Below are 26035 nucleotides of genomic sequence, written 5' to 3'. Positions count from 1 at the left end.
GGGGAGGGGGGTTTGCGTCGAGGGCAGGAGGGCCTGGGATCCCTCCTGCCCGTAATGTAGTGCGGGGTGGGGTTAGGGGGTCGCCGTGGCCAGGAGGGTTTGGGCTCCCTTCTGGCCCAACTACACAAAGGTACGGGGAAGGCGGGTGGGGGTGTCGTGGGGGTCGGCCAGGGGGGTCGCGGGTCGGCTGGGGGGCGGTCGGAGGTTCTTGGGAGGGCGGTCGTTGGGGGGGGAGGGGGGTTTGCGTCGAGGGCAGGAGGGCCTGGGATCCCTCCTGCCCGTAATGTAGTGCGGGGTGGGGTTAGGGGGTCGCCGTGGCCAGGAGGGTTTGGGCTCCCTTCTGGCCCAACTACACAAAGGTACGGGGAAGGCGGGTGGGGGTGTCGTGGGGGTCGGCCAGGGGGGGTCGCGGGTCGGCTGTGGGACGGGCGGAGGTTCTTGGGGGGGGGCGGTCGTTGGGGGGAGGGGGTTTGCATCGAGGGCAGGAGGGCCTGGGATCCCTCCTGCCCGTAATTTAGTGCGGGGTGGGGTTAGGGGGTCGCCGTGGCCAGGAGGGTTTGGGCTCCCTCCTGGCCCGATATTGTTGGGGAGTCGGCGGTCCTTCGGGGTGGGGGTGCGAGTGGTCCTGCCGGGGGGGGGATGTATCGGACGTCGGGGGGGGGCATCAGGCTTTCAGGATGGGGACAGACCTTCAAGGGGGGACAGGACTTCAAGGGGGGACAGTGCACGGATAGTCAGGGGGGGTGAACGGAGAGTCGGGACAGCGCACGGAAAGTCAGGGCAGTGCACGGAAGTCAGGGGGGGTGAACGGAGAGTCGGGACAGCGCACGGAAAGTCAGGGCGGGCGAAAGGAGCGTCGGGCATCATACGCGGTATACCCGTGAGCGCGGTATACAAAAGTTTTTGTACATATCATCGTGATTTCTGCGCGCTATACCCGTGTGCGCGTTTTACACGGGTGCGCGTTATATCCGCGAAAATACGGTATTCCAAGCATTTACCACCCTTTCTGTAAAAATGTATTTCCTTAGATTACTCCAGAGCCTATCACCTCTTAACTTCATAGTAACATAGTAACATAGTAGATGACGGCAGGTAAAGACCCGAATGGTCCATCCAGTCTGCCCAACCTGATTCAATTTAAATTTTTTTTTATTTTTTTTATTTTTTCTTCTTAGCTATTTCTGGGCAAGAATCCAAAGCTTTACCCGGTACTGTGCTTGGGTTCCAACTGCCAAAATCTCTGTTAAGACTTACTCCAGCCCATCTACACCCTCCCAGCCATTGAAGCCCTCCCCAGCCCATCCTCCACCAAACGGCCATACACAGACACAGACCGTGCAAGTCTGCCCAGTAACTGGCTTAGTTCAATATTTAATATTATTTTCTGATTCTAGATCCTTTGTGTTCATCCTACGCTTCTTTGAACTCAGTCACAGTTTTACTCTCCACCACCTCTCTCGGGAGCGCATTCCAGGCTTCCACCACCCTCTCCGTAAAGTAGAATTTCCTAACATTGCCCCTGAATCTACCACCCCTCAACCTCAAATTATGTCCTCTGGTTTTACCATTTTCCTTTCTCTGAAAAGGATTTTGTTCTACGTTAATACCCTTCAAGTATTTGAACGTCTGAATCATATCTCCCCTGTCTCTCCTTTCCTCTAGGGTATACATATTCAGGGCTTCCAGTCTCTCCTCATACGTCTTCTGGCGCAAGCCTCCTATCATTTTCGTCGCCCTCCTCTGGACCGCCTCAAGTCTTCTTACGTCTTTCGCCAGATACAGTCTCCAAAACTGAACACAATACTCCAAGTGGGGCCTCACCAATGACCTGTACAGGGGCATCAACACCTTCTTCCTTCTACTGACTATCCTTCTGGCAGCAGCCACTGCCTTGTCACACTGTTTTTTCGCCTTTAGATCTTCAGACACTATCACCCCAAGGTCCCTCTCCCCGTCCGTGCATATCAGCTTCTCTCCTCCCAGCATATACGGTTCCTTCCTATTCCTTCATCCTATGTCCTCTCATTCCAAAGCTTCCTTTCAAATGAGAGAAACTTGACTCATGCACATTTATATTGCATAGGTATTTAAATGTCTCTATGATATTTCCCCTCTCCTGCCTTTCCTCTAAAGTATAGATATTGAAATCTTTAAGTCTGTCCCAATATGCCTTATGATGAAGACTACATACCATTTTAGTAGCCTGGACCGATTCCATTCTTTTTATAACTTTTTGAAGGTTCAGCCTCCAGAATTGTACACAATATTCTAAACGAGGTCTCACCAGAGTCTTATACAGAGGCATCAATACCTCCTTTTTCCTACTGGCCATACTTCTCCCTATGCAACCCAGCATCCTTCTAGCTTTCGCCAACACATTTTCAACCTGTTTGGCCACCTTAAGATCATAACATACTATCACACCCAAGTCCTGTTCCTCTTTCATGCACAAAAGTTATTCACCCCTTAAACTGTACCATTCCCTCAGGATTTTGCAGTCTAAATGCATGACCTTGCATTTCTTAACATTAAACTTAGCTGCCAAATTTCAGACCATTCCTCAAGCATCACTAGGCCCTTATCATGTTATCCACACCATCTGGGGTGTCTACTCTATTGCAGGTTTTAGTATCATCCCCAAAGAGGCAAAGCTTACCTGACAGCCCTTCAGCAATATTGCTTACAAAAATGTAAACCCCCCCAAAAAAACTCAGGCCTAAGAACCGAACCGTGAGGCACACCACCCGTAGTAACTTCCCTTCCCAAGAGCGATCTCCATTAACCACTACCCTCTATCGCCTTCTGCTCTTGCTAGACCTCTCTGTATCTCTGAACTGGTTGACCCTGCTATGCTTCTCCAGCACTTAACAGATCTGAAAATTACTGGCATTGTTCATAGATATTTCAGTCCTACCTTGCCAACTCAACTTATACTTCATAAGAACATAAGAATTGCCACAGTTGGATTTAAAAAAAGAAATGAATTTCCAGGCGCCACCTGCACATGTGGTGCCTACCTATTTGCCTTCCCATCCTTGAAGGGCTGTATCTACAAGAGATTCCTTGATAGATTTCTGTCATTCCAAGCAGGCAAATGGAATAAGTGTCTAACCACCCTCATTTCAAATGCACCCTCCTACCAAACCTTCAGAAAATCAATTAAAACCTCTCTTTGATAAATTTCTTGACTCCTTCCTGCCTTGTTGTATCTCTGAAATGCCTCCAGATTTACTTGATTACTCTTAACTTGCTAATGTAACTCAAAAGCCTTTTTCTGTAACATCGCTGTCTGTGTACAGTCTCTTCCTCTGTAAACCGCTCTGAACTGCTGTGGTACTGCGGTATACAAAAATAAAGTTATTATTATTATATTCTGCATATCCTACAATTCTATGTGGATTACAAATGATTCAGGTAGTCAAGCATTTGTCCCTAACTGTCCTGGTGGGCTCCTACTCTGTCTAATGTACCTGGGGTGATGGGGTGATTAAGTGACTTGCCCAGGGTCACAAGGAGCAGGGTGGCTTTGAACCTCAGGGTGCTGAGGCTGTAGCTTTAACCACTGTGCCGCTTGTGAAAAGTTCTCAGCCCAACCAACTAACTTCCTAAATTCTGAGCGTTATTTTACTACTGTAGCTGAAAAAAGCGTTATCATATGTTGTTAAGTGCCAATTTTCAGATACGAAATTCTCTGTTTTGACATTGTTTCAGATCAGTGATTGAACCATGTCCACGTCATTCTCTTCTTGGGTGGGCTGGGAACTTTTCAGCGCCCCCTGGTAGTGTGAAGAGTTTCAGTCTCAGGTAACCAGAGCTGAGATTGTGATGTCATAAGGCCTCATTCCACCAATAAGAGCCAACCTCATCAGTGATGTCACAAGGGCTCGATTGTCCCAGACTTGGCTCACTTTTATTACATACCAGGGTGTGCTGAAAAGTTCTCAGCCCAACCAAGCGACTTTCCAAATTCTGAGCATTATTTTGCCTGTGTAGCTGAAAATCCTTAAGTGCCAATTTGCAGATACGAAATTCTCTGTTTTGCCCTTGTTTCAGATTATTGATTGAACCAGATCCACGTCATTCTCTTCTTGGTTGGGCCGAGGACTTTTCAGCACCTCCTCGTATGCGTGCAATGTACTGAATGTTACGAGTGTCATTGCCGCCTTGAAGCGTCTGCAGTTACGCCAGTTCCATGGCTCATGTAACGGGAGCATTTATGTATAAGACACACTGACGCTGGACTAAGCTAACATTCTGTGGCAGAATTTAGGCAACCAGAGGCCTTTTAGAACTGGTTCTCACCGTGCATCCTACAGGCACTTAAATGGAGGTGTCCAGTACAAGTGTCCCCTCAAAAGACCTAGCTGACCGTGAGATGATACCTTTTATACTTTAAGAACATCACTCATATCAGCTATCAAGGAGTTAGGCGGAAACAGAGACTTGGTCTTAGCCTCCCCAAAACTGAAACTATCATTCCCCTCTACAAAAGGTATATCCCGCGTAGGAAAATTAGGAACATCCCTCCCCTTTAGAACCACAGAACTCTGGAATAACTTCACATCCCCGCTCAGAATTTCAAGCTCCCTCCAATCCTTCCGCAAACACCTGAAAACTTGGCTCTTTTCAAAAATCTAACACCTGCCGCTCTTTGGTTCTTTATCTTCCTAGCTCCTTTCCTATAACCCTTCATTGTAGCTCCTTTTCAACCTAACCCTGTAAACCGTGCCACGCTCTACGCTTGTGGAGATGGTGCATATACAAACCTAAGGTTTAGTTTAGTTTGTTGACCAAACTCATTCGTTTCTGACCTCCGAAAGAAGGTTTTGAACTGTGGTTTTCCTATGAGCTGGCAAAAGTTACACAGAATTACCTTTCCAGTATCTTCGGGTCCTGGCTGCAGCGTGACAGAACAAGGCAGGTTTGGGGGAATCTGAAAGAGAGAGAGAGAGTGGGGAGAGTGCAATAATGTTTCCTTTGCACACGTTGGACATGGAGGTGGCAAGAGTACGTAAACTCTTCTCTGACACCAAAGGGAAAGAGTGTAATTCTATAGGCTCCTGCTATAGGCGCTGGTTAGGTTGCCCTTATTAAACCTGTTCTATGAAGAGGCACCTATTGTTTTTTTCTATTAAATATTAGTGGAAATGGTCACAAACACAAGAACCCTATAGCTGGTGTAAATGCACGCACATTAGCAGTGGCACTGCTCTGAATTTGATTGGTCGAGCAAGCAGCAGCTGCTCAACCAATCAAATTCAGATCAGTACTATCAGGGCCTTCAAGGAGTTGGGTGAATCCCCAGCCCTAGAGCCCTGCTTTTTTTTTTAAAAAAAAATTTGTTTATTTTTCAAGGAAAAAGTACTTTTCCTTGATCCAGTTTAACTGGTTGAGCAGGCTGCCTACTCAACAAATCAAACTGCATGAAGAAAAAACCCAGGGCTGTAGAGCTGGGGCTTGATTGAATTCCCCGAAAGCCCTGACCGCGTGCCGCTACGCGTTAGTGATAGAATTCTACAGTTTATGTGCATACTTGTGTGCATTCGCCGTCGAAGCATTGCACCTATTTTTCTGCTAACTGGTGTTTTATAAGAAGTCATTTTCACATGTTAAGTGGCAACTTATACATAAAAATGACTAGAATAATGTCACAGATAAAAACAAGGTGCTGACTTGTACCTCAAAGGTGAAGGGGTAGGCGTGCTCTCCCAGCTTCTTAATCAAGCGCTCCTGCAGCCGTGTCAAGGGTTTCTTTTCCTCGGGGACTGGGGGAAAGGCCTGGATGTTAGCCACAAATAGGTCCTTGCGGAAGGTCAGTCCAAGGACATCCAGGTCTTCCCGACCATAACGGAAAGCGCAGGTCAGGGTCACGAACACTAGGAAGGAGACAACCAGAAGAGTCGTCATTAAGTTAGAGGCAAAATCAGAGGAAGGTAGAAAGAGATTTGTGTGGTTTTTCTCTATTTTCCCTCAATGTATTTCTCTTTCACGGTCTTTTCTGGACTCTTCTGTGGCCTTCTCTCCTAACCTACCCTCTCTTTTCATCCCAATGGCATTCAAGTGGTCGTCCTTCTGTGTCCCTCTTCGGACCCTAATATACCTAACCTTGAACTACCACTGGGAAGGCAAGAGTTAAATACCAGAAATAAACAACAAGTCCAAATCTGACTGACGCCAACAAACGATGGCTCCAGACTTGGATCCCCAGCACCACTGGGCTGCAGCCTGGGCCATGCACGCTTTGAAAGACCAACCTTTCTGTATATTTCCACATGAGTTTTATTCAAGTTTCAGGTTTTATTAACTTTTGATAGAGTCGTCTATCAAAAATTCCTAGGCGAAATACAGAAATAAAAACCACATATACATAATTCTAATTTGAACTAACCAAACATACCGGAACATGGAGGGGAGATGGGGAGGAACTACATTCGTTATAGGATGGAGAGACACTCAAGGTCAAAACATCTAGGTAAGGGTAAGGAGAAAGAGAAGATCTTTGACATTGGTTATGGGTGTTTAGGACACAGAGGTTATAATAAGAAAGCATCTTTGAATAGGTGGCTTTTTCAGTATTTTTTTCATCCCTTAAATTTAGGGTTACTGCGTTCCACAACTGAGGATCTGTGACAGAGAAGATCTCTAAGCGTCTTGCACCGATTCTTTTTAGGGAAGGAATGGTTCATATTTGCTGGTCCAGGGATCTGAGTGCGCCTGACGGTGCGTACGGTATCAATAGATTATGGGGTCCTTTTATCAAGACGTGGTAGGGGTTTAACGCGTGTAATACCGCACGCTAAACCGCCTGCCGTGCTAGCTGCTAACGCCTGCATTGAGCAGGAATTAATTTTTTAGCCGGCCGCTTTGATGCAATCGTTTTAAATGTCAGCATTGTTATCTTATATGCGATCCTATGTATGACCGGGAGCCAATGAGCTTTCTCTAAGAGTGGTGATAGGTGCAAGAAACCCCCCCCCCCCCCAATTTGAAATATCTGTATACAAATGGTAGAAGCCTAAAAAATGAACATGGGCAAGTTGGAGAAAGTGGAGAGGGACAGATTCTTCAAACTTTCAACAAATAAAAGGACAAGAGGGCATTCGGAAAAGTTGACACCTGGAATGCGCTTCCAGAGGACGTAATAGGGCAGAGTACGGTACTGGGGTTCAAGAAAGGATTGGACAATTTCCTGTTGGAAAAGGGGATAGAGGGGTATAGATAGAGGATTACTGCTCAGGTCCTGGACCTGCTGGGCCACTGTGTGAGCGGACTGCTGGGCACGATGGACCTCAGGTCTGACCCAGCGGAGGCATTGCTTATGTTCTTATGGGAGAGGAGGAGAGAGTGGATGCTCTGGATGGGCCATTTGGCCTTTATCTGCGATCATGTTTCTATAACCATAAAGCTCTATGACCTCACAATGCAGGTGCAAAGAGCCTTAGCCTATAGGAAGAGGAGATGCAAATGTTAAGAGCCTTAGCCAATGCGCTTCCAGAGAGCATAATAGGGCAGAGTACGGTACTGGGGTTCAAGAAAGGATTGGACAGTTTCCTGCTGGAAAAGGGGATAGAGGGGTATAGATAGAGGATTACTGCACAGGTCCTGGACCTGTTGGGCCACCGCGTGAGCGGGCTGCTGGGCACGATGGACCTCAGGTCTGACCCAGCGGAGGCACTGCTTATCTTATGTTATGTTATATAGCACGAAATGAATAAGCCGCTATAATTGGCATCTCAGAGACCTGGTGGAAGGAGGACAATCCATGAGACACTGTGTTTTCGGGGTACAAATTATTTCACAATGACTGCGTAGATCAAGTTGGGTGTGCTATATGTTAAAGAGGGAATTGATTAAAACAAAGGGCTCTTTTTACTAAGCCGTATTAGGGCCTTAACGCGCGGAATAGCCGCGCGCGCTAGACCTTAACGCCAGCATTGAGCTGGCATTAGTTCTAGCCCGCGTAGCACGGGTTTAGCGGGCGCTAAAAACGCTAACGCAGCTTAGTAAAAGGAGCCCAGAACAAATACTCTGCCTGGACTTAGATAGCAGGATGGAATTCTTATGGACCGAAAGTCCACGTGTGAGGGGAAGAAAGATACAGGTAGGTCTGCGCTTCCATTGCCCAGGACCGAATGAGCAGACAGATGAAGAAACGTTTCCAGAGATTCGGAAAGTTGGCAAATTTGGCAGCAGTATAATGGGGGATTTCAGTCACCCCTGAACATCCCAATGTCAAATATCCAATATTACAGAGCTCACACGTGCACCGAACCACCTTTTCACTAATGATTAAATCCCACTGGCTTCCTATCTCCCACCGTATTAACGTTAAGATATTATTTTTAGTATTCAAAGTTTTAACTTTCAATGAACCGCAATTTATGACAAGAATGATTGTCCCTTACAATGCCCCTCGCTCTCTTCGGTCATCTTTAAACTTATTAACGGTCCCCTCTTTGAAAATCGTGGGCACAAGAAGAAGTGACATGTTTTCTGTTATGGCTCCTAAACTGTGGAATTCATTGCCAAATTATATCAGAAATGAAAAAGATCTTACCACTTTTAAAAAACTTTTAAAAACTTTTTTGTTTCAAGACGCTTTTAATACTTAATATGTCTTATTTTGGACCCTTCATACTTTGTTACTTTTCCCTCCCTCTCGTTTTTTCCTTTTTATGTATTTTCCAATATAAAATGAATTGTAACTTTTCCCCCCTTTGATCATGCCTGTCTTTAATCTGACTGCAAAAATAGTTAGTCGGTTTATTTATTTTGTATGTTGTTTTTTATACCCAATTATGTGTGGGACCACTAACTAGTGGCTTTTTAAGTTGTTCATCGCTTAGAAAGTTTGTATAAGCGATTCATCAAATGGTAATAAAACTTGAAACTTCCACAGTGGAGGAAAAAAGCCTCCGATTAAAAGAACGCTCAATCATCAGTCCAGACAAAGTCACTTAACATGGGTGGGCTCATATTCATTCCTAGGCATCACTTCAGGTTTTCCTAAGGATTACAAGTAGAGAATGACACGGTGACAAAATTCATCACCGCTCCCGTCCCCGCACATAACCGCTGGAAACCATCTTCATGTCATGCTTTAAGGAGAGAGGGAAGAATCAGAGCGGTTTCCAGTGGTTTTTCTCCACTGTGGAAGCATACTCTGATTCTTCCCTCTCTCCTTAAAGAATGACATGAAGATGGTTTCCCAAGCTTTGCTTTGAAGAATGCTGGTGTAGAAGGATTGAGGTTGAAACAGACACTACAGAATGAGTCTCTGGTATCCAGAGCAGATATTGTGATGTCATAAGGCCTCATTCCACCAGTGCCTAAGAGCCAGTCACATCAGTGATGTCACAATGGCGTCATTATCCTTGGCTCCCATAAGAATTAGAGTATGAATGGCCACAACCACTGACCCGCTAGCTTTGCTTTGAAGAATGCTGGTGTAGAAGGACTGAGGTTGAAACAGACACTACAGAATGACAGTCTCTGGTATCCAGAGCAGATCTTGTGATGTCATAATGCCTCATTCCACCAGTGCCTAAGAACCAACCTCATCAGTGATGTCACAATGGCTTCATTATCCTTGGCTCACATAAGAATCAGAGTATGAATGGCCACAACCACTGACCCGCAAGCTTTGCTCTGAAGAATGCTGGTGTAGAAGGACTGAGGTTGAAACAGACACTACAGAATGACAGTCTCTGGTATCCAGAGCAGATATTGTGATGTCATAATGCTTCATTCCACCAATGCCTAAGAGCCAATCACATCAGTAATGTCACAATGGCTTCATTATCCTTGGCTCCCATAAGAATCAGAGTATGAATGGCCACAACCACTGACCCGCAAGCTTTGCTTTGAAGAATGCTGGGGTAGAAGGACTGAGGTTGAAACAGACACTAGAAAATGACATGGGATTATTTCCCGCGATTATCCGCGGGAACGGGAACAGTGATGAATTTTGTCACCGTGTCATTCTCTAATCACAAGTTCACAACCAGGATTGGACTACCTGGAGCCAATTGACCACTGCATCGTAAATGCTGCATTCTCACCTTTCCTTTCTTTTAAATATTCAGGATCAACCAATACCACACCATCTGAAAAAGAACACAGATAGAGAGAGAGGTTTAATGTAGTGAATACAATACAAAATATCTGATCTCCCCATTCCCTCCTCCCTAAAAGGTAGCTTATTATTAGATTGGAAGGCCTGTCTGCTGCATTCTGGGCTTGCCTGAGTCCATCCTTGAGACTTCTCACTCATAATAAAAGCCCAAGTCATGACATGGCCAGTTCTAGATTTTCTGCCCTCCAAGCAAACACTTTGTAGCCATTCTGTCTGTGAATTATTGTTTGTTTGTTTGTTTTTAAATAATAGCCCGTTAAAACGTTTTAATGTACACAACTCAATCATGCTTGCATTAATGTCTCAATCCATCCTCCTTTTTCTGGAGCCATATGGTAACCCTAACTCAGGAAAGTTCTGGCGGCTTTTCAATGCTTCTTTAGAATCAGGAGTGATACTGGATGACTGGAGAAGGGCAGAAGTGGTCCCTGTCCACAAAAGTGGAAGTAAGGAAGAAGTAGGGAACTACAGGTTGGAAAGTCTGACTTTTGTGGTAAATATATTAGTGGAAACACTTTTAGAATGGAAAATAGTGAAGTTTCTGGATTATGGGACCCGTGGTAAAATCCTACAAAGGACTGTAGCAGAACATGACTTAGGGGTGACCATCAGTGAGGACATGAAGACTGCCAAGCAAGTGGAGAAAGCTTCATCTAAGGCTAGACAAATCATAGGTTGTATACGTAGGGGTTTCGTCATTATGCCCGAAGCCCGAAGTCATTATGCCGTTGTATAGATCCATGGTGAGACCCCATCTGGAGTACTGTGTACAATTTTGGAGGCCGCATTACCGCAAAGATGTGCTGAGACTTGAGTCGGTCCAGCGTATGGCCACCCGGATGGTCTCGGGACTCAAGGATCTCCCGTAAGAGGAAAGGCTGAAAAAATTGCAGCTATACTCACTCGAGGAACGCAGAGAGAGGGGAGACATGATCGAGACGTTCAAATATCTCACGGGCCGTATCGAGGTGGAAGAGGACATCTTCTTTTTCAAAGGCCCCACGGCAACAAGAGGGCATCCGTGGAAAATCAGGGGCGGGAAACTACACGGTGACACCAGGAAATACTTCTTCACCGAGAGGGTGGTTGATCACTGGAATGATCTTCCACTGCAGGTAGTCGAGGCCAGGAGCGTGCCTGATTTTAAGTCAAAATGGGATCGCCACGTGGGATCTCTTCACAGAGAAAGGTAGGGGAGGGTTATTGGGGTGGGCAGACTTGGTGGCCCGTGACCCTTATCTGCCGTCTATTTCTATGTTTCTATGTTTCTACGTGGCAATATAGATTCACTAGCGGCAGGTCTTGTCATACAAATCTGATCAATTTCTTTGACTGGGTGGCCAGAGAATTGGATAGAGGGAGAGCGCAGGATGTGATATATTTAGGTTTTAGCAAAGCCTCTGCTAGTTTTCCACACAGGCATCTAATAAACTGGGTGTCCTCGGGATGAGCCACAAAGTGACCGGCTGGGTCAGGAACTGGTTGAGTGGAAGGCGACAATGGAGATCTCGCTGAGGAAAGGGATATTACCAGTGAAGTATCTCAAGCTTCGGTTCTTGGGCCTATTCTTTTTAACATTTTTGGAAACGATATTGCCAAAAGGCTACCAAAATCTGCAATAGGGTAGACGATATAATCGTGGAGGGGCATAATCCAAAAATATGTCTAAGTCCGTAGTGGGCCTAAGTCGCTAGTTGCCCAAAGTCGTACATGTCCAAAGTCCATTCTCAAAAAATATGTCCAAAATATTTTTTTTCCCCTAGGTCCAGCCGTTTCATCGTCCAGACCGCTAAGTCGTCTGTCTTGATACCCCGTTCTCATGCAAAATTTGTCCAAGTCGAAAACGCCTAGAACAAGACCTTTTGTACGTGTGTGTGTGGGGGGGTGGGGGGGATCAGGAAAGTGATGGACTGGACACCCAGACATGGCACTGCTGCGAACTTCACAAAAAGGGTGCCATATAAACATCTCACCACAACTCCCTTATAGGTCATGGTGAGCCCTCCAAAACACCTTCAAAACCTACTAGACCCACCTGTCTACCATCCCAGTGATCCTTATGGCTGCAGGTGCCATCTATATGGCAGTACAATAGGGTTTTGGGGGGGTTTGGGTGGATGCACATGTTTCATCATGAATGCAGTGGTTAGAGTGGCTTATGGGCCTGGGTCATCCTGTCTATGGTTTACTAGCCCACCCCGCAGACTACTTAAGCCACCTCTGTGCAGCTCTACTAGGCTTTCCTACCCCAGGTGCTGATGTTCTGGAGGCAGATATGTATGATTTTATTCTGATTTTTATGGTATTAGGGGGTGGGGTATCAATGATCACTGGGGGAGTGTGTGGGGGTTTGTATTTTGTGTCTGGAGGAGTTAGCTGATCACTTTGGATACCTTCTGGGCATTTAGACCTGTTTTTAGATCGCCTAAGTCACTATATCTAAGTTCCGTCAAGGCAGTCTTGTTTTTGAGGTATATGCATAATACTTCACTCATAGTATACTGCTGGGGAGGGGGGGGGGAGAGGACCGAGAGACATTCACAGTAAAAGGAGCAAAGCATCAGGGTGTATACCTCAAATATTGTGAAGGGGGGGGAGATGTTTAAATACCTAAATGGCATCAATGCTCATGAGTCGAGTCTGTTTCATTTGGAAGGAAGCTTTGGAATGAGAGGGCATAGGGTGAAGTTAAGAGGTGATAGGCTCAGGAGTAATCGAAGGAAATACTTCTTTACAGAAAAAGTGGTAGATGTGTGGAACGGTCTCCCGGAAGAGGTGGTGGAGACAAGAGACTGTGTTTGAATTCAAGAAAGCCTGGGATAGGCATTTGGGATCTCTTAGGGAGAGGAGGAGATAGTGGATGCTGTGGATGGGCAGACTGGATGGGCCTTTTAGTCTTTATCTGCCATCATATTTGTATGCTTCTATGTTTCTAAAACTATCTTGCAATCTTATACTGTAGAAAAGCCTTCAGAGTAAAGTCTAACATTAAAGACAGAGAAGAGAACAAAGCAGGATGAACTACACAGCAGCAAGAAAGATAGCAATTTGTTGGCACCACAGACATGGAATCTTTACATGGAAAATGTCAAGGGCAGCCTGTGGAGGAAGTGAACGGATGTGGGGCCATGTTCAGTCAATATGGGGCTGAAATGTGGGGGCCATGTGTGCAAAACCCATTCACTCAATGGTAGAGTCAGCCCTGGAAAACCTCCAACTGCGGCCTACTTCCCAGTTTGTGCTCAGATGGATTCTGGGATGTCTTTTGTCTTTCAGTTCCATAACCCTGCCCTAATGACTGATGCCTATGTCTTTGGGTCCACTTTTCTGTAGTAATTAATTACTGTATTGACGAGTGGGTGGCAGGTTGCCTTCTGGAAAGTCTCCAGGATCCATCTCACAAGGACCAAAGTGGTTTCTTTCTTTTTCTTACTAAATTAATTTCAAGGTGCTTATAAGGCCTTCTCTAGGGGACTCCCACTCTGCCTTATGATTTATTAATTCCCTACACTCCGAGGCTCCCAGAACCAAAATCGACTAGTCACATCTTTGTAGATCTCTTCTAGATTACATTCCAATGACTTTTTACTTTCTTGCTCATCCCTGTCGAATGTACCATTTCAAGGTCAAATTGAAAAGGTTTTAAGGACTGAAATCCTATTTTTTTCATTGGCTTTCTCAGAGGCCTAGTTGACAGTGATGGACGGTTGGCTGCTGCCATGGACGAGAACGATTTTTCACTCTCTGTTTCCCTGTTATCCTCTTGCAAGTCTCAAATGTAATATTCCAGGATTGTAAACTGCTTCGATTTGTATTTCAAGAGGAGCAGAACAGCAAATTTTAAATAACAATAATAGGGCAGGAGACGGATCTGCCCCTGTAAATGAAGATAATTTACTGTAGAATCTGAAAAGGCTTTTAAGCTAATGTACAACCACAGAATATTCTGCAATTAAATATTAAAAAAAAAAATAGGCAAAGAGGTAATGCATGAGCTGAATTCTCATTCTCGGTAATTAACACTGGAACGAGTTTCCATCCAAAGCCATCACAAACGTGTCAGTAAACAACTGGATTATAAGGTAATGCTTCAAGCTTAGAGCAGCAAAACAACAAAGAATAGATGGGCAGAAATGAAATGATCATATGTGTTTCTTTTCGGTGTCATGTCATCAGAGCAGCAGAGCCTCCTTTGATAATCAACCCCTGCTCAACCCTTTGGAGAAGGAGTCTCAGCCATTTCACAATGGTGACCCCTAGAGGGTAATTTTTTCACCAGATGCCTGGTTTAATAAGAACATAAGAAATGCCAGCACCGGATCAGACCATGGGTCCATCTAGTCCGGCGATCCGCACACGCGGAGGCCCAGCCAGGTCTACCCTGGCGAATACCTTAGTTACTCAATGTGTTTTTCAAGAAGATGTGCATCCAACTTGCCCTTAAATCCTGGAATGGTGGTTTCCTTCACAACCTCTTCCGGGAGAGCGTTCCAGGCATTCACCACTCGCTGTGTGAAGCAGAACTTTCTGACATTTGTCCTGGCCCTGTCTCCCCACAGCTTCAGTCCATGACCTCTTGTCCGAGTCACCTTCGACAATGTGAATAAAGGTGTTTCCTGTTCTATTTTGTCGAATCCTTTCAGTATTTTAAAAGTCTCGATCAGATCCCCTCGCAGTCTCCTCTTCTCAAGGGAGAACAGTCCCAGTTTTCCAAGCCGTTCTTCGTAGCTCAAGTTCTCCATACCTTTTACCAGCTTTGTCGCTCGCCTCTGCACCCTCTCCAGTAGTATTATATCCTTCTTTAGATAGGGAGACCAATGCTGGACACAGTATTCCAAGTGTGGTCTCACCATCGCTCTGTATAACGGCATTATTACATCCTCATGTAAGAGACAGTCTCTGCTCAATAGAGCTTACAATCTAATCAAAACAGACAAACAGGGCAAATTGGAGTTAGGGAATTTCTCAAAGAGGGAATGATAAAACAGATATGGACCCATTATAAGCCTCTCCCCGAGCTTATCTTAAGCCCTGCTAGTCTAGTGGTGAGCCAGAACAAGAGCTCTTGCCCCATGCAGTCTCACTACTCAAAATGGCTGATATGAGTTCCCACAGTAACCTTGTGAGTAGGGTTACCAGCTTTTCTGTAAATCTATGAAAACAGTGTTATTTCAACAATTCTGAGAAAATTGCTCTAATCCAACTACTTTCACTTCGATTATCGATCTTTATGTGAACCGGGTCGAGCTCCTTTTGGGGAGATGACATGGTATATAAATCCATGATGTAAATTAGATTAGACTACCCCCTGTACATTGTCATTCATTTGGCAGAATGGGACAAATTCCATAAATGGCGCCTAACTGTAGATGCCTAGGAAAGCGACATCTACTGCATGTCAATCAAAGTTAGATACCACGTGTGCTTAAATCAAATTAGGCACTGGTAAACCATGTACACTGCAGGCACCAGTATATTAAACAAACCAGACAAACTGGAAGCAAACCCCACAGGAATAAACCACTCAACCAAAAGAGTGAGGTCAAGTCCAGCAACCCAGTGTTCAACGTGGTCTTCAAAGAAGTCTTTAATAATTTCAATCAAGGACCCGACATGGTCCATGTTTTGGCCCATGCAGGGACCTGCCTCGGGGCTCACATAAAAAAAACCCAAGTGCTGAGCAGAAGTGATTTTATCTGTACTGCAAATCTGTTGATCGTTCTTATGATAAGCTTCGACATCGAGTATCTGATCCACAAACCGTGGAGAAAGAAAACACGGATGAAGTCGGGTCCTTGATTTTAAGTTATTAAAGACTTCTTTGAAGACTACAATGTTCATCGCATCATTTGTGGGCTGATTCATTTTTCGACTTGTCCCCACTCTTTTGGTTTAGCTGGCATATTAAGCTAGGGTTTTCTTAAGTGTACATGCCTACCGGTGCCTAAGGTAGACACCTATGGCACTTAACTCTCTCCATGCCCAAACTCCACCCCAAATCTGCCTCTAACTATTCCTACTTGCTGGTAGGTGCTTGTAGGTGCCTCGGAGAAGACATCAACATCCAAGTTGTGGACGTCTACTGTGTTAGAAGCCTACCAGCCAATTAATTTATTTAATTGACTTTTAATGGCGCTTTCAATTATTAGCGCCATTTAAGCCAATTTCAAAAAATAAGTTAAGTGCCTAGATTGGTAAGTGCCCCGATCTTGGGGCTTAACTGTAGGTGCCTTTTCTAGAATCAAGGCCAATGAGTCAATAATCAGCACTTCTTACTTATTTTCTCCTCCTGTGCCCATATTCCTCTGCAGTCTGAGTAACAATTTTAAAAGGAAGCTTCCATATTAAAAGGGGTGGGGGGGTGGGGGGGGTGAGGTTTCCACACTCTCTTACCCGCATGCAACTTCTCAAAATGGCTGCTTCCGCTGCACATGGAGGGACGTACACATGCAGACCTCTATGTTTGGCAAAGACTCTTGTAAAATATTATAGGAATTCTCCACTCCCACATCTCTAATCTAATCTACACCTTAAGTTTATATACCGCATCCTCTCCATAGTTATGGAGCTCGGCACGGTTTACAAGAGCTTAATATAAGGAAGGAACAACTTAGTGAGGTTGAAGGTTGAGTAGGGGGGAAGAGAGCATTACATTTTTGTGAATAGTCTAGTTTTCAGACACTTTCGGAATAGTTGGAAGGAGTCCAGATTCCGTAGTGGGGCAATAAGGTTATTCCAAAGTTCGGTGATTCTGAAGAACAGAGATTTCCCTAATTTTCCCGCATAGAGGATACCTTTTAGCGAGGGGAAGGATAGTTTAAGTTTTTAGGTGGATCTGGTGGAATCAGGACTCAAGGAGTTCCAAGATAGTGGTATTAGGGGAGGAAGGATGCCGTGTAGGATCTTAAAAGCTAGGCAGATGCATTTAAAATGAACTCTGGAAATTACTGGAAGCCAGTGAAGTTTGGACAGAAGTGGGGAAACATGATCGAATTTGCTTTTTGTGAAGATCAGCTTGGCCGCAGTGTTCTGAATTCTATTTGTGGGAGTTTAAAATAATGGGGGGGGGTAGGGGGGAGAGAACAATGACCTTGTTTGCTTAGGGTCCTTCAGAGGGATAATCCTGCCCTGGATGCTGCATCTTATTTCCTGTAGTTTAAGTAAACTTAGCAACCTACCCACAGGGTCCACAAAGTCCACGTGGTCTACAAAGTCTCTCTTGCCGAGGTAGACGGTGAGCTGTGACGGGAGAGAGAAAAAACAGTGAATCAGTTTCAGAAGATATTTATTTATCTGGATTTCAGAAGATATTTATTTTTCTGGATTTAGCTCACACCTTTTCCCAGTTGTAGCTTCCACGAGTTCCACGAGGTACTTCCCAATCCCAAAAGGCTTACATTCTATTGGCCTGATATTCTTATTTTTATTTAATTTGTCTTTGGGCTCCTTTTACAAAGGCGCGGTAGCGGTTTAACACACGTAATACCGCGCGCTAAACCGCCGGCCGTGCTAGCCGCTACCGCCTCCTCTTCAGCAGGGGGTAGTTTTTAGGCCAGCGCAGGGGTTAAGGCATGATGAAAAGTCGCACGCGTTAACCCCGCTAGCGTGGCTTGATAAAAGGAGCCCTTTATTTAACATCAAAGAAAAACACCTATATGTATTATAGGGCTCCTTTTACTAAGCCGCGTTAGGGCCATGCACACTAGCTGGCTAAAATGCTGCGTGCGCTAAAAACGCTAACGCAGCTTAGGAAAAGGAGCCCACAATGTTAACATAAATGTACTATGAAAATAGTCCACAACTGAGGGAGAAAGAATCAAACACCGTCAAGGGTAGTTGAATTTCAAAGGGAAAAACAAAACGTATCAATATACGGTACTCGGAAATACAAAGCAAAATCAGTTGTATATCATACTAAACCAGGGCTGCCCAAATCCGGTCCTCGAGATCTACCGGCAGGCCAGGTTTTCAGGATATCCGCAATGAATATGCATGAGAGAGATTTGCATACCAAGAAGGCAGTGCGGGCAAAACTCTCTCATGCATATTCATTGCGGATATCCTGAAAACCTGGGCTGTCGGTAGATCTCGAGGACCGGACTTGGGCAGCCCTGTACTAAACGGTCTGGACCAGGGGTCCCCAAAGTCCCTCCGTGAGGGCCGAATCCAGTCGGGTTTTCAGGATTTCCCCAATGAATCTGCATGAGATCCATGTGCATGCACTGCTTTCAATGCATATTCATTGGGGAAATCCTGAAAACCCGACTGGATTCGGCCCTCACGGAGGGACTTTGGGGACCCCTGGTTTGGACAGTGATATCAGTAGGCATCTCTGGAGCTACGGAAGCGGCTTTGCCCTCTAAGAAAAATTGTAATTGATTGGCTTTATTACATTACAGATTTCTATTCCGCCATTACCTTTCGGGTCAAAGCGGATTACAAAAAGAGTTATGGAAGAAGGGTTACAACGTTAGATCAGAGAAGGTTTCCAAGAGAGGGAAAAGTAGGATCTGGGGTTAGGGAGGGGATGGCAAGAGGGGGGTTAAGCTTTATCATGGTATCAAGCTTTATTAAGGGATTTCTTGAAGAGTATAGTTTTTATTTCCTTTCTGAACATCTTGTAGTCTGGGGTTGGAGACTTGGTTGTCTATCTTCGCTGCCTGAGTGGCCAGTAGTCCGTTGTATAGTTTTTTCCGCTTTACTTCTTTGATTGGGGGGTAAGTGAATGGGGGGTGTGTTTTTCTATGCCTGGTAGAGGTGGTTTGGATGAGGCGGTCGTTCAGGTAGGTTGGGCTGTCTCCGTTTATAGTTTTAAATAGTATACAGTAGAATTTAAATTGTATTCTTTCCTGGATTGGAAGCCAATGAGAATCGATGAATGCCTCAGTAATGTGATCATGTTTTTTCAATGAATAGACGAGTCTCAGAGCTGTATTCTGAATTGTCTGTAGTTGTTTAATAAAAGACATATCTATTAGCTTGATACTCAATACAACATTTGCAAGAAAAGCGCAGCTAAAAGGCAGCTCCTAAACTCAATACAGATTGACGTAACATTAGAAATTTTTTTTGCCGGGATTGCGTCCACTTAGAAACGTCAGGAAAACCAGCTATTTTATTGCCCCAAAAATTCAACATTCTCGGCTCTACAGAATAGGCAAAGAATTGCTTCTTTGTCTTGTAAGAAGATAAAAGTCACAAGAAGTGTAGCCCTTACAGAAATTTCAGACTTGGAAGACTCTATAATAATTTTTTAATTTGCATTTTAACAAAGAATACAGACCAGAGAGGGCCACACATGTGGTCTTCACAGTGGCCCCTGGTACAGCACAAGTCCCAACTGTCCCCACCCCCCCCTGTCCACACAGCATCACATATTCAGCAAGTAGCTACAGGCTCTGGGAGACAAGCTATCAAACACAGGGGACCAAATCTGTAGAACCTGCCGCCAGGCGCCCGAAGAGGCTCTCTTGATGCCCAGACACTCCATGCGTAACAAGGCGTAGACATCATTCTTCCACTCCGTCACGGAAGGGGCCTCCTGCTGGCACCAATTACACAGAATACATTTGCGTGCCAAAAGGAACGATCGCTCGAGCAAACGGTTGGTTACACTCTGCGTGCCCGGCGTGCGAAAATTAGAAAACAGAAGAACAACCGCTTGGCATGGTAAGCGCCTTTGCAAAAGTCCTGAAAGGTAAGTCACCGCAGAAGTCCAGAATGGAGAGTTGCGCAGGGACAGAAATTCCACCTATCCCCGCCAGGATCCTCTCCGTCCCCACCCATCCCCGTCAGGATCCTCTCCGTCCCCACCCGTCCCCGTCAGGATCCTCTCCGTCCCCACCCGTCCCCATCAGGATCCTCTCCGTCCCCACCCATCCCCACAAGGAATTACCTCCATCCCTGCCCGTCCCCATAAAAAGCAGCAATTACTTCTGACAGGATCATCAATTCCACAGTTTCTTTTGTGTTTGCGCTTCTGTTTTCCTTGTGGAATCTCTTTGGTGGAACCCTTTTTTTGTTTTCTGTTCAGGTAATTAACTTATAAAATCCCTCTTTTACTAAGGCTGACGTGTCCATTATATTATATGGATGAACCCTGCTTCCAAAGCCTTCCATCCCCATGGGAGTCCCATGGGCCAGAGGGGGGTCCCCGTGGGAGTCCCCTGGGTTAGGGAGGGATTCTCGTGGGACCCGTGGGATTCCCGTGCAGACCTCTAGTCCAGAAGCACTGAACTGGCACACAAGTCCAGAACATTTGATACACAGAAGCAGGTAGGTATTGGCATTTAGGGCATTGAGCAGTCAAAGCAATACCTGCCCGAAACGCACGCTGTGGAGCCACATACAAACGTAACAATATTTAATTGGCCTGATGTTCAACTGTTGATGATGTCAAACATGGAAATTCAGCGCTAGAGCCGTGTCTGGGTATCGGCATGGCATTTCCAGGTTTGCAGAGCCAACCAATGCGTAGCCAGCTCAGCATAAAGATAATGCTGATTTTTATGGGGTCCTCTTTATGTGGTGACCCTGGCCGGATAAGTTTTGAAAACCGGCCTGTAGGGCCCCGATGGTATAGATAGCACCTAAATGACAGACGCTGAGGAACGCAGCATATAACGCTTGTCAATCTTACGTTAGGCGTCATTTATAGAATAGAGCCTAATGATTCTTAAATTGAATTTAGGTGTCAATAGGCATCAAAATCATAGGTGCCTCCTATTTACGCTGAGATTTTCTTGACCCAAATACCAGCACCAACGTCCAGTTGAGCTGCCTAGATCCGCCCACGATCCATCCCTAACAATACCTACTCTCTGGCAGACGCCTTGGGCTAGGCACTAGAGAATGACACGGTGACAAAATTCATCACCGTTCCCGTCCCCGTGGATAACCGCGGGAAACCATCTTCATGTCATTCTTTAAGGAGAGAGGGAAGAATCAGAGTATAATTGGGCACAACCACTGACCCATAAGCTTTGCTTTGAAGAATGCTGGTGTAGAAGGACTGAGGTTGAAACAGACACTACAGAATGACAGTCTCTGGTATCCAGAGCAGAGATTGTGATGTCATAATGCCTAAGAACCAATCACATCAGTGATGTCACAATGGCTTCATTATCCTTGGCTCCCATAAGAATCGTAGTATGAATGGCCACATCTACTGACCCGCAAGCTTTGCTTTGAAGAATGCTGGTGTAGAAGGACTGAGGTTGAAACAGACACTACAGAATAACAGTCTCTGGTATCCAGAGCAGATATTGTGATGTCATAATGCCTCATTCCACCAGTGCCTAAGAGCCAATCACATCAGTGATGTCACAATGGCTTCATTATCCTTGGCTCCCATAAGAATCAGAGTATGAATGGCCACATCTACTGACCCGCAAGCTTTGCTTTGAAGAATGCTGGTGTAGAAGGACTGAGGTTGAAACAGACACTACAGAATAACAGTCTCTGGTATCCAGAGCAGATATTGTGATGTCATAATGCCTCATTCCACTAGTGCCTAAGAGCCAATCACATTAGTGATGTCACAATGGCTTCATTATCCTTGGCTCACATAAGAATCAGAGTATGAATGGCCACAACCACTGACCCGTAAGCTTTGCTTTGAAGAATGCTGGTGTAGAAGGACTGAGGTTGAGATAGACACTAAAGAATGACAGTCTCTGGTATCCAGAGCAGAGATTGTGATGTCATAATGCCTCATTCCACCAGTGCCTAAGAGCCAATCACATCAGTGATGTCACAATGGCATCATTATCCTTGGCTCCCATAAGAATCAGAGTATGAATGGCCTCAACCACCGACCCTCAAGCTTTGATCTGAAGAATGCTGGTGTAGAAGGACTGAGGCTGAAACAGACACTAGAAAATGACATGGGATTATTTCCTGCGGTTATCCGGGGGGACGGGAACGGTGATGAATTTTGTCACCATGTCATTCTCTACTAGGCACCTACCGAAAAACAGTAGTCACTGCCCGAGTTATGTGACTGTCACCCAATTAATTTTAATGTTTGCCAATTATGAGCTCATTGCACTGCGGGGAAGGGCGGCAGAGAGCAGGAGAGTCAGGGCAAGCAGGCAGGAGAGATCGGGGCAGGCAAGCAGGAGAGATCGGGGCAGGCAGGCAGGAGAGATCGGGGCAGGCAGGCAGGCTCGTTCGGGGCTGCTGGAGATGGGGCTGACAGGATAGAAATCAGGGCGGCAGAAGGCAGGGCAGTCGCAAAGGGCTTCCGCGACTGGTCCTGAGCAGTCGCTTTTTGCGAGCCCAGTCGGATCGAAAAAAAAGTTTAGTGAATCGCGTCCCTGCCTACTTTGCATGCAGTTCCCCTCATTTGCATGCGCGCACCAGAAGCGGATCGCTTCGCAGGTTGGTGAATACTGCAGGAGGGAAATCTGGTCGCTAAGGGCTCGCAAACCGATTGGTACACGATCGGTTTGCATCGTGAATCTAGCCCCATGTTTCCAACTACCACTGAAATGTTTTCATGTTTACCTTATATATACTGTATTTTACCAACATTAGCTTATTTCTGATCTGAGGAAGAAGGGTTTACCTTTGAAAGCGGTAGGGTGTCAAAAGCGCAGAGGACAAAGGCGTGCTGACAATCCAATGCTGAAATTTGAGCGCAGGACATAGGTGCACTGCCGCTTCCACAACTTTCAGGGCTTCTGTTTAATGCTGTGAGGGGTGTGGGGGAACCCCCCTACTACACTTAGAAGTCCTTGCGCTCCTGTTGGGGGAGGGTTTGGAGAGTTTGGGGGGAACCCCCCAGTACACTGAAGACTCCCGTTCTCCTTCTCATTTTTCCTCTTCGGCAGTTTTCAGTGTAGTGGAGGGGGGGATTCGCCCATATCCCCTCCCAATGGGAGAGCGAGGACTTCTAAGTATGGTGGGCCCCAACCACCCCTTAGAGTGCAAAAGGGAAGCCCTTAACGCAGTGGAAGCGGCGGCACGCATATGTCCTGCGCTCAAATGTAGGGGAGGGATTTTCGGTGCGCCGTTGTGCTCTGCGGTTTTGACGCGTCACCTTGAAAGCTAATTATAAACTACTAGTCTTATAGCCCGTTATATTAACGGGTGCTAGAATATGTGTGTGTGTCTGTCTTTATTTTTTTCTCTCTCCTTAGCCGCTTTCTGTATTTCTGTCTGTCTTTTTTTTTTTTTTCCCCCTGGCTGTCCACTACCACCCCTTGCCTGTTCCCCCTGTCCATTCTCCCTTCCTTTTACCTCCCCTGTGTCCTCCACCACCCCATCACTGCTCACCTTATCCAGCAGAAGCCCTTCTCCCTTTGTTTTACCTCCCCCTGTCCATCATCTGTCCAGCAGTAGGCCTGTCTTCATTTTTCTGCCCCCTCTCCCTGTTCATCAGCACCTCTTCCCCTGTCCATCAACCCCTTTTCTGCCCCTCCATTTCCGTGTGTTGCAGCATTTCCCTCCCACCCCACTTCCCTGTGCAGTATTTTCCTCCCCCCCCATACCTTCCTCATACCTTCCTTCCTACTTATGTTAAAATGCTTTCCGGGTTTGGTTGCCGCGGCCTGCAGCCACCGACAGCCGCCGCGACCAGCAGCCGCCGCAGCCGACATCCGACTCGGGCCGCCGCGGTCGACATCCGCCTCGGGGGGGGGGGAGGAAGAGAGAGAGCGGAGAGAGTACTGTAGGGGCATGCACAGTCCTACCTGCGGGTCCCTACATCGCGGCGATGTCAAGAGCAATAAACGCAGGCGGGGATCGTGAGAGTAGCCACCGCTCACCGCTGCAGACTGTAAGCCGCGCATGTGCACTTCCTATGTGTCGCTACAGCTCACGGAAAACCGGCGCACACATAGGAAGTGTGCATGCGCGGCCTAGCGTTTTATTATATTAGATATTAAGTTAGTCAACTCTAAAAGTTATTATTTTTCTTTCTTTTATGTTTTTTGCTTGATTTCTACATATTACCTAAAAAGTAAATAAGAATTTGAACTCGGTGATAGAGGACACAAATTAGCCACTTGATAGGAAAGCAATCAATGTAAATACCTCTTATATTGACTTCCTGTTACAGGAGGGAAGGCAAAATATCTATAATTACGCAAGGAATGACTAAAATTAGCAAAATGAAATTGATCCACAAGATAATCTGGTAGAATCCATGTAAAACTTGATAGCAAAATTCAATTAGAAAAAAAGAACGGAACTGCAATATCACAGCAAAAGCAAAGATTAGACAACAGAGCAAATCAATAAGTGAAGGCTAATAGTTAAAACCAGGGCTGGGGTGTAAAAATGGGAAAGCCAGGGTCCACAGGTTTTAAGAAGGGTACAAAAGTGGGGATAGGCTCGCTTGCGAGCCTTCCAGAGAGCAGACGCAGTGCAGATAAAAAGCTGAATGTCATGTGCGCGCAACAAAAGAATCTTTAGAGGTATCATCACATTGGAGAAAGCACTTCGTGCAGCTAAGGGCACTTATCTTAGACATCCCAGCTCTGCAACCAAAGAACACTACCTAGCAGCTCAGGCTGCTCTTAATACTTTTTTTTACAGGTGAGACAACAGAAGCTCTCCTCTGTCCAGAAGTATAGATTTCAATGTTTTGGCAACAAACCGGGTAGACTTTTGACCCGTGTATAGACACCTGGCAAAGTCAGCATCCTATCCTTTCTGTTCGCACTTCAGAGGGTGCTTTAGTTACCCGAGGCCATATCGAGGTAGAAGATGATATCTTTTTTCTTAAAGGACCCACAGCCACAAGAGGGCATCCTCTGAAAATCAGGGGTGGGAAATTTCATGGCGACACCAGGAAGTATTTCTTCACCGAAAGGGTGGTTGATCATTGGAATGATCTTCCACTGCAGGTAATCGAGGCCAGCAGCATGCCAGATTTTAAGAAAAAATGGGATAGGCATGTGGGATCTCTTAGGGCAGGGGTGTCCAATGTCGGTCCTCGAGGGCCGCAGTCCAGTCGGGTTTTCAGGATTTCCCCAATGAATATACATGAGGTCTATTTGCATGCACTGCTTTCAATGCATATTCATTGGGGAAATCCTGAAAACCCGACTGGACTGCGGCCCTCGAGGACCGACATTGGACACCCCTGCTATAGGGGAAGAAGTTAGGGGGGTGGATCATTAGAGTGGGCAGACTTGATGGGCCGTGGCCCTTTTCTGCCGTCATTTTCTATGTTTCTATGTTGTCTCCCAACGGAAAGGATGAACAGGGGAAAGAGATGGCTGGGCTTAGACCGATTCAAAATACGGGGGTCAAATTAATTTATGGTCTAAAGAAATATGATCACATGACTGCATTGGCTTCCAGTAGAGGCGCGTGTTTTGTTCAAGCTGGGTTGTCTTTGTTACAAAGTTGCGCATGATATTGCTCCAAACTATATGACCGATAGATTTCTCATAGCATTCCATAAACATAGGAGAGAATCACATGCATTGGTTAATTTTCCATCTGCTCAAGGTTGGAAGAGCAAGAAATCCTTGGAACATACACTAGCATTTCAGGCTGTTTTCTATGACGGGGAATTTAGGCCACTGTTGCGGAGTGCTCCCTCTTACAAGCACTTTAGAACTCAATTGAAAACTCATCTTTTTTCAAAATATTTGGCGAACTAATTTAAATCATACTTAGGTTATGTTATTTTTAATCTTTTGCTCACCGCATTGAAATTACGGTTATGTGGTGTATAAGTACGATGTTATGTTATGTTAAATGGGAAGTTTGCACTCAATGGAGAGTCCTGGGTGGGGGGGGGGGCATCAGGGGAAATGATGAGATACAAGAGATAAGAAGGTACAACCAGTGTGAAGGACTTTATGAGCCAGGGTAAGAATTTTGAATTATCTATGGAGAGGAATAGGAAGTAAACGATGGTAGGTCAGATCATGCTCCCCC

The 26035-nt window shown here is 45.7% G+C and overlaps 1 protein-coding gene across 2 annotated transcripts in view; it reads right to left on the bottom strand.

Moving 5' to 3' along the window:
* ARRB1 (arrestin beta 1) overlaps nucleotides 1-26035 on the bottom strand; it is a 294842-nt gene that overhangs the window by 51993 nt on the left and 216814 nt on the right. For both annotated transcript variants that reach the window (XM_033948295.1, XM_033948296.1), the window contains exons 3-6: nucleotides 17317-17377; nucleotides 10065-10109; nucleotides 5683-5879; nucleotides 4877-4936 (exon numbers count right to left, since the gene is read on the bottom strand). In XM_033948295.1, the coding sequence (XP_033804186.1) occupies nucleotides 4877-4936; nucleotides 5683-5879; nucleotides 10065-10109; nucleotides 17317-17377 (363 nt within the window). The remainder of the gene's footprint in view (nucleotides 1-4876; nucleotides 4937-5682; nucleotides 5880-10064; nucleotides 10110-17316; nucleotides 17378-26035) is intronic.

The sequence above is a fragment of the Geotrypetes seraphini genome, chromosome 6 (assembly GCF_902459505.1).
Source record: "Geotrypetes seraphini chromosome 6, aGeoSer1.1, whole genome shotgun sequence".
In the NCBI taxonomy this organism is placed as follows: Eukaryota; Metazoa; Chordata; class Amphibia; order Gymnophiona; family Dermophiidae; genus Geotrypetes; species Geotrypetes seraphini.
This window is presented reverse-complemented; position numbering and strand designations above follow the sequence as displayed.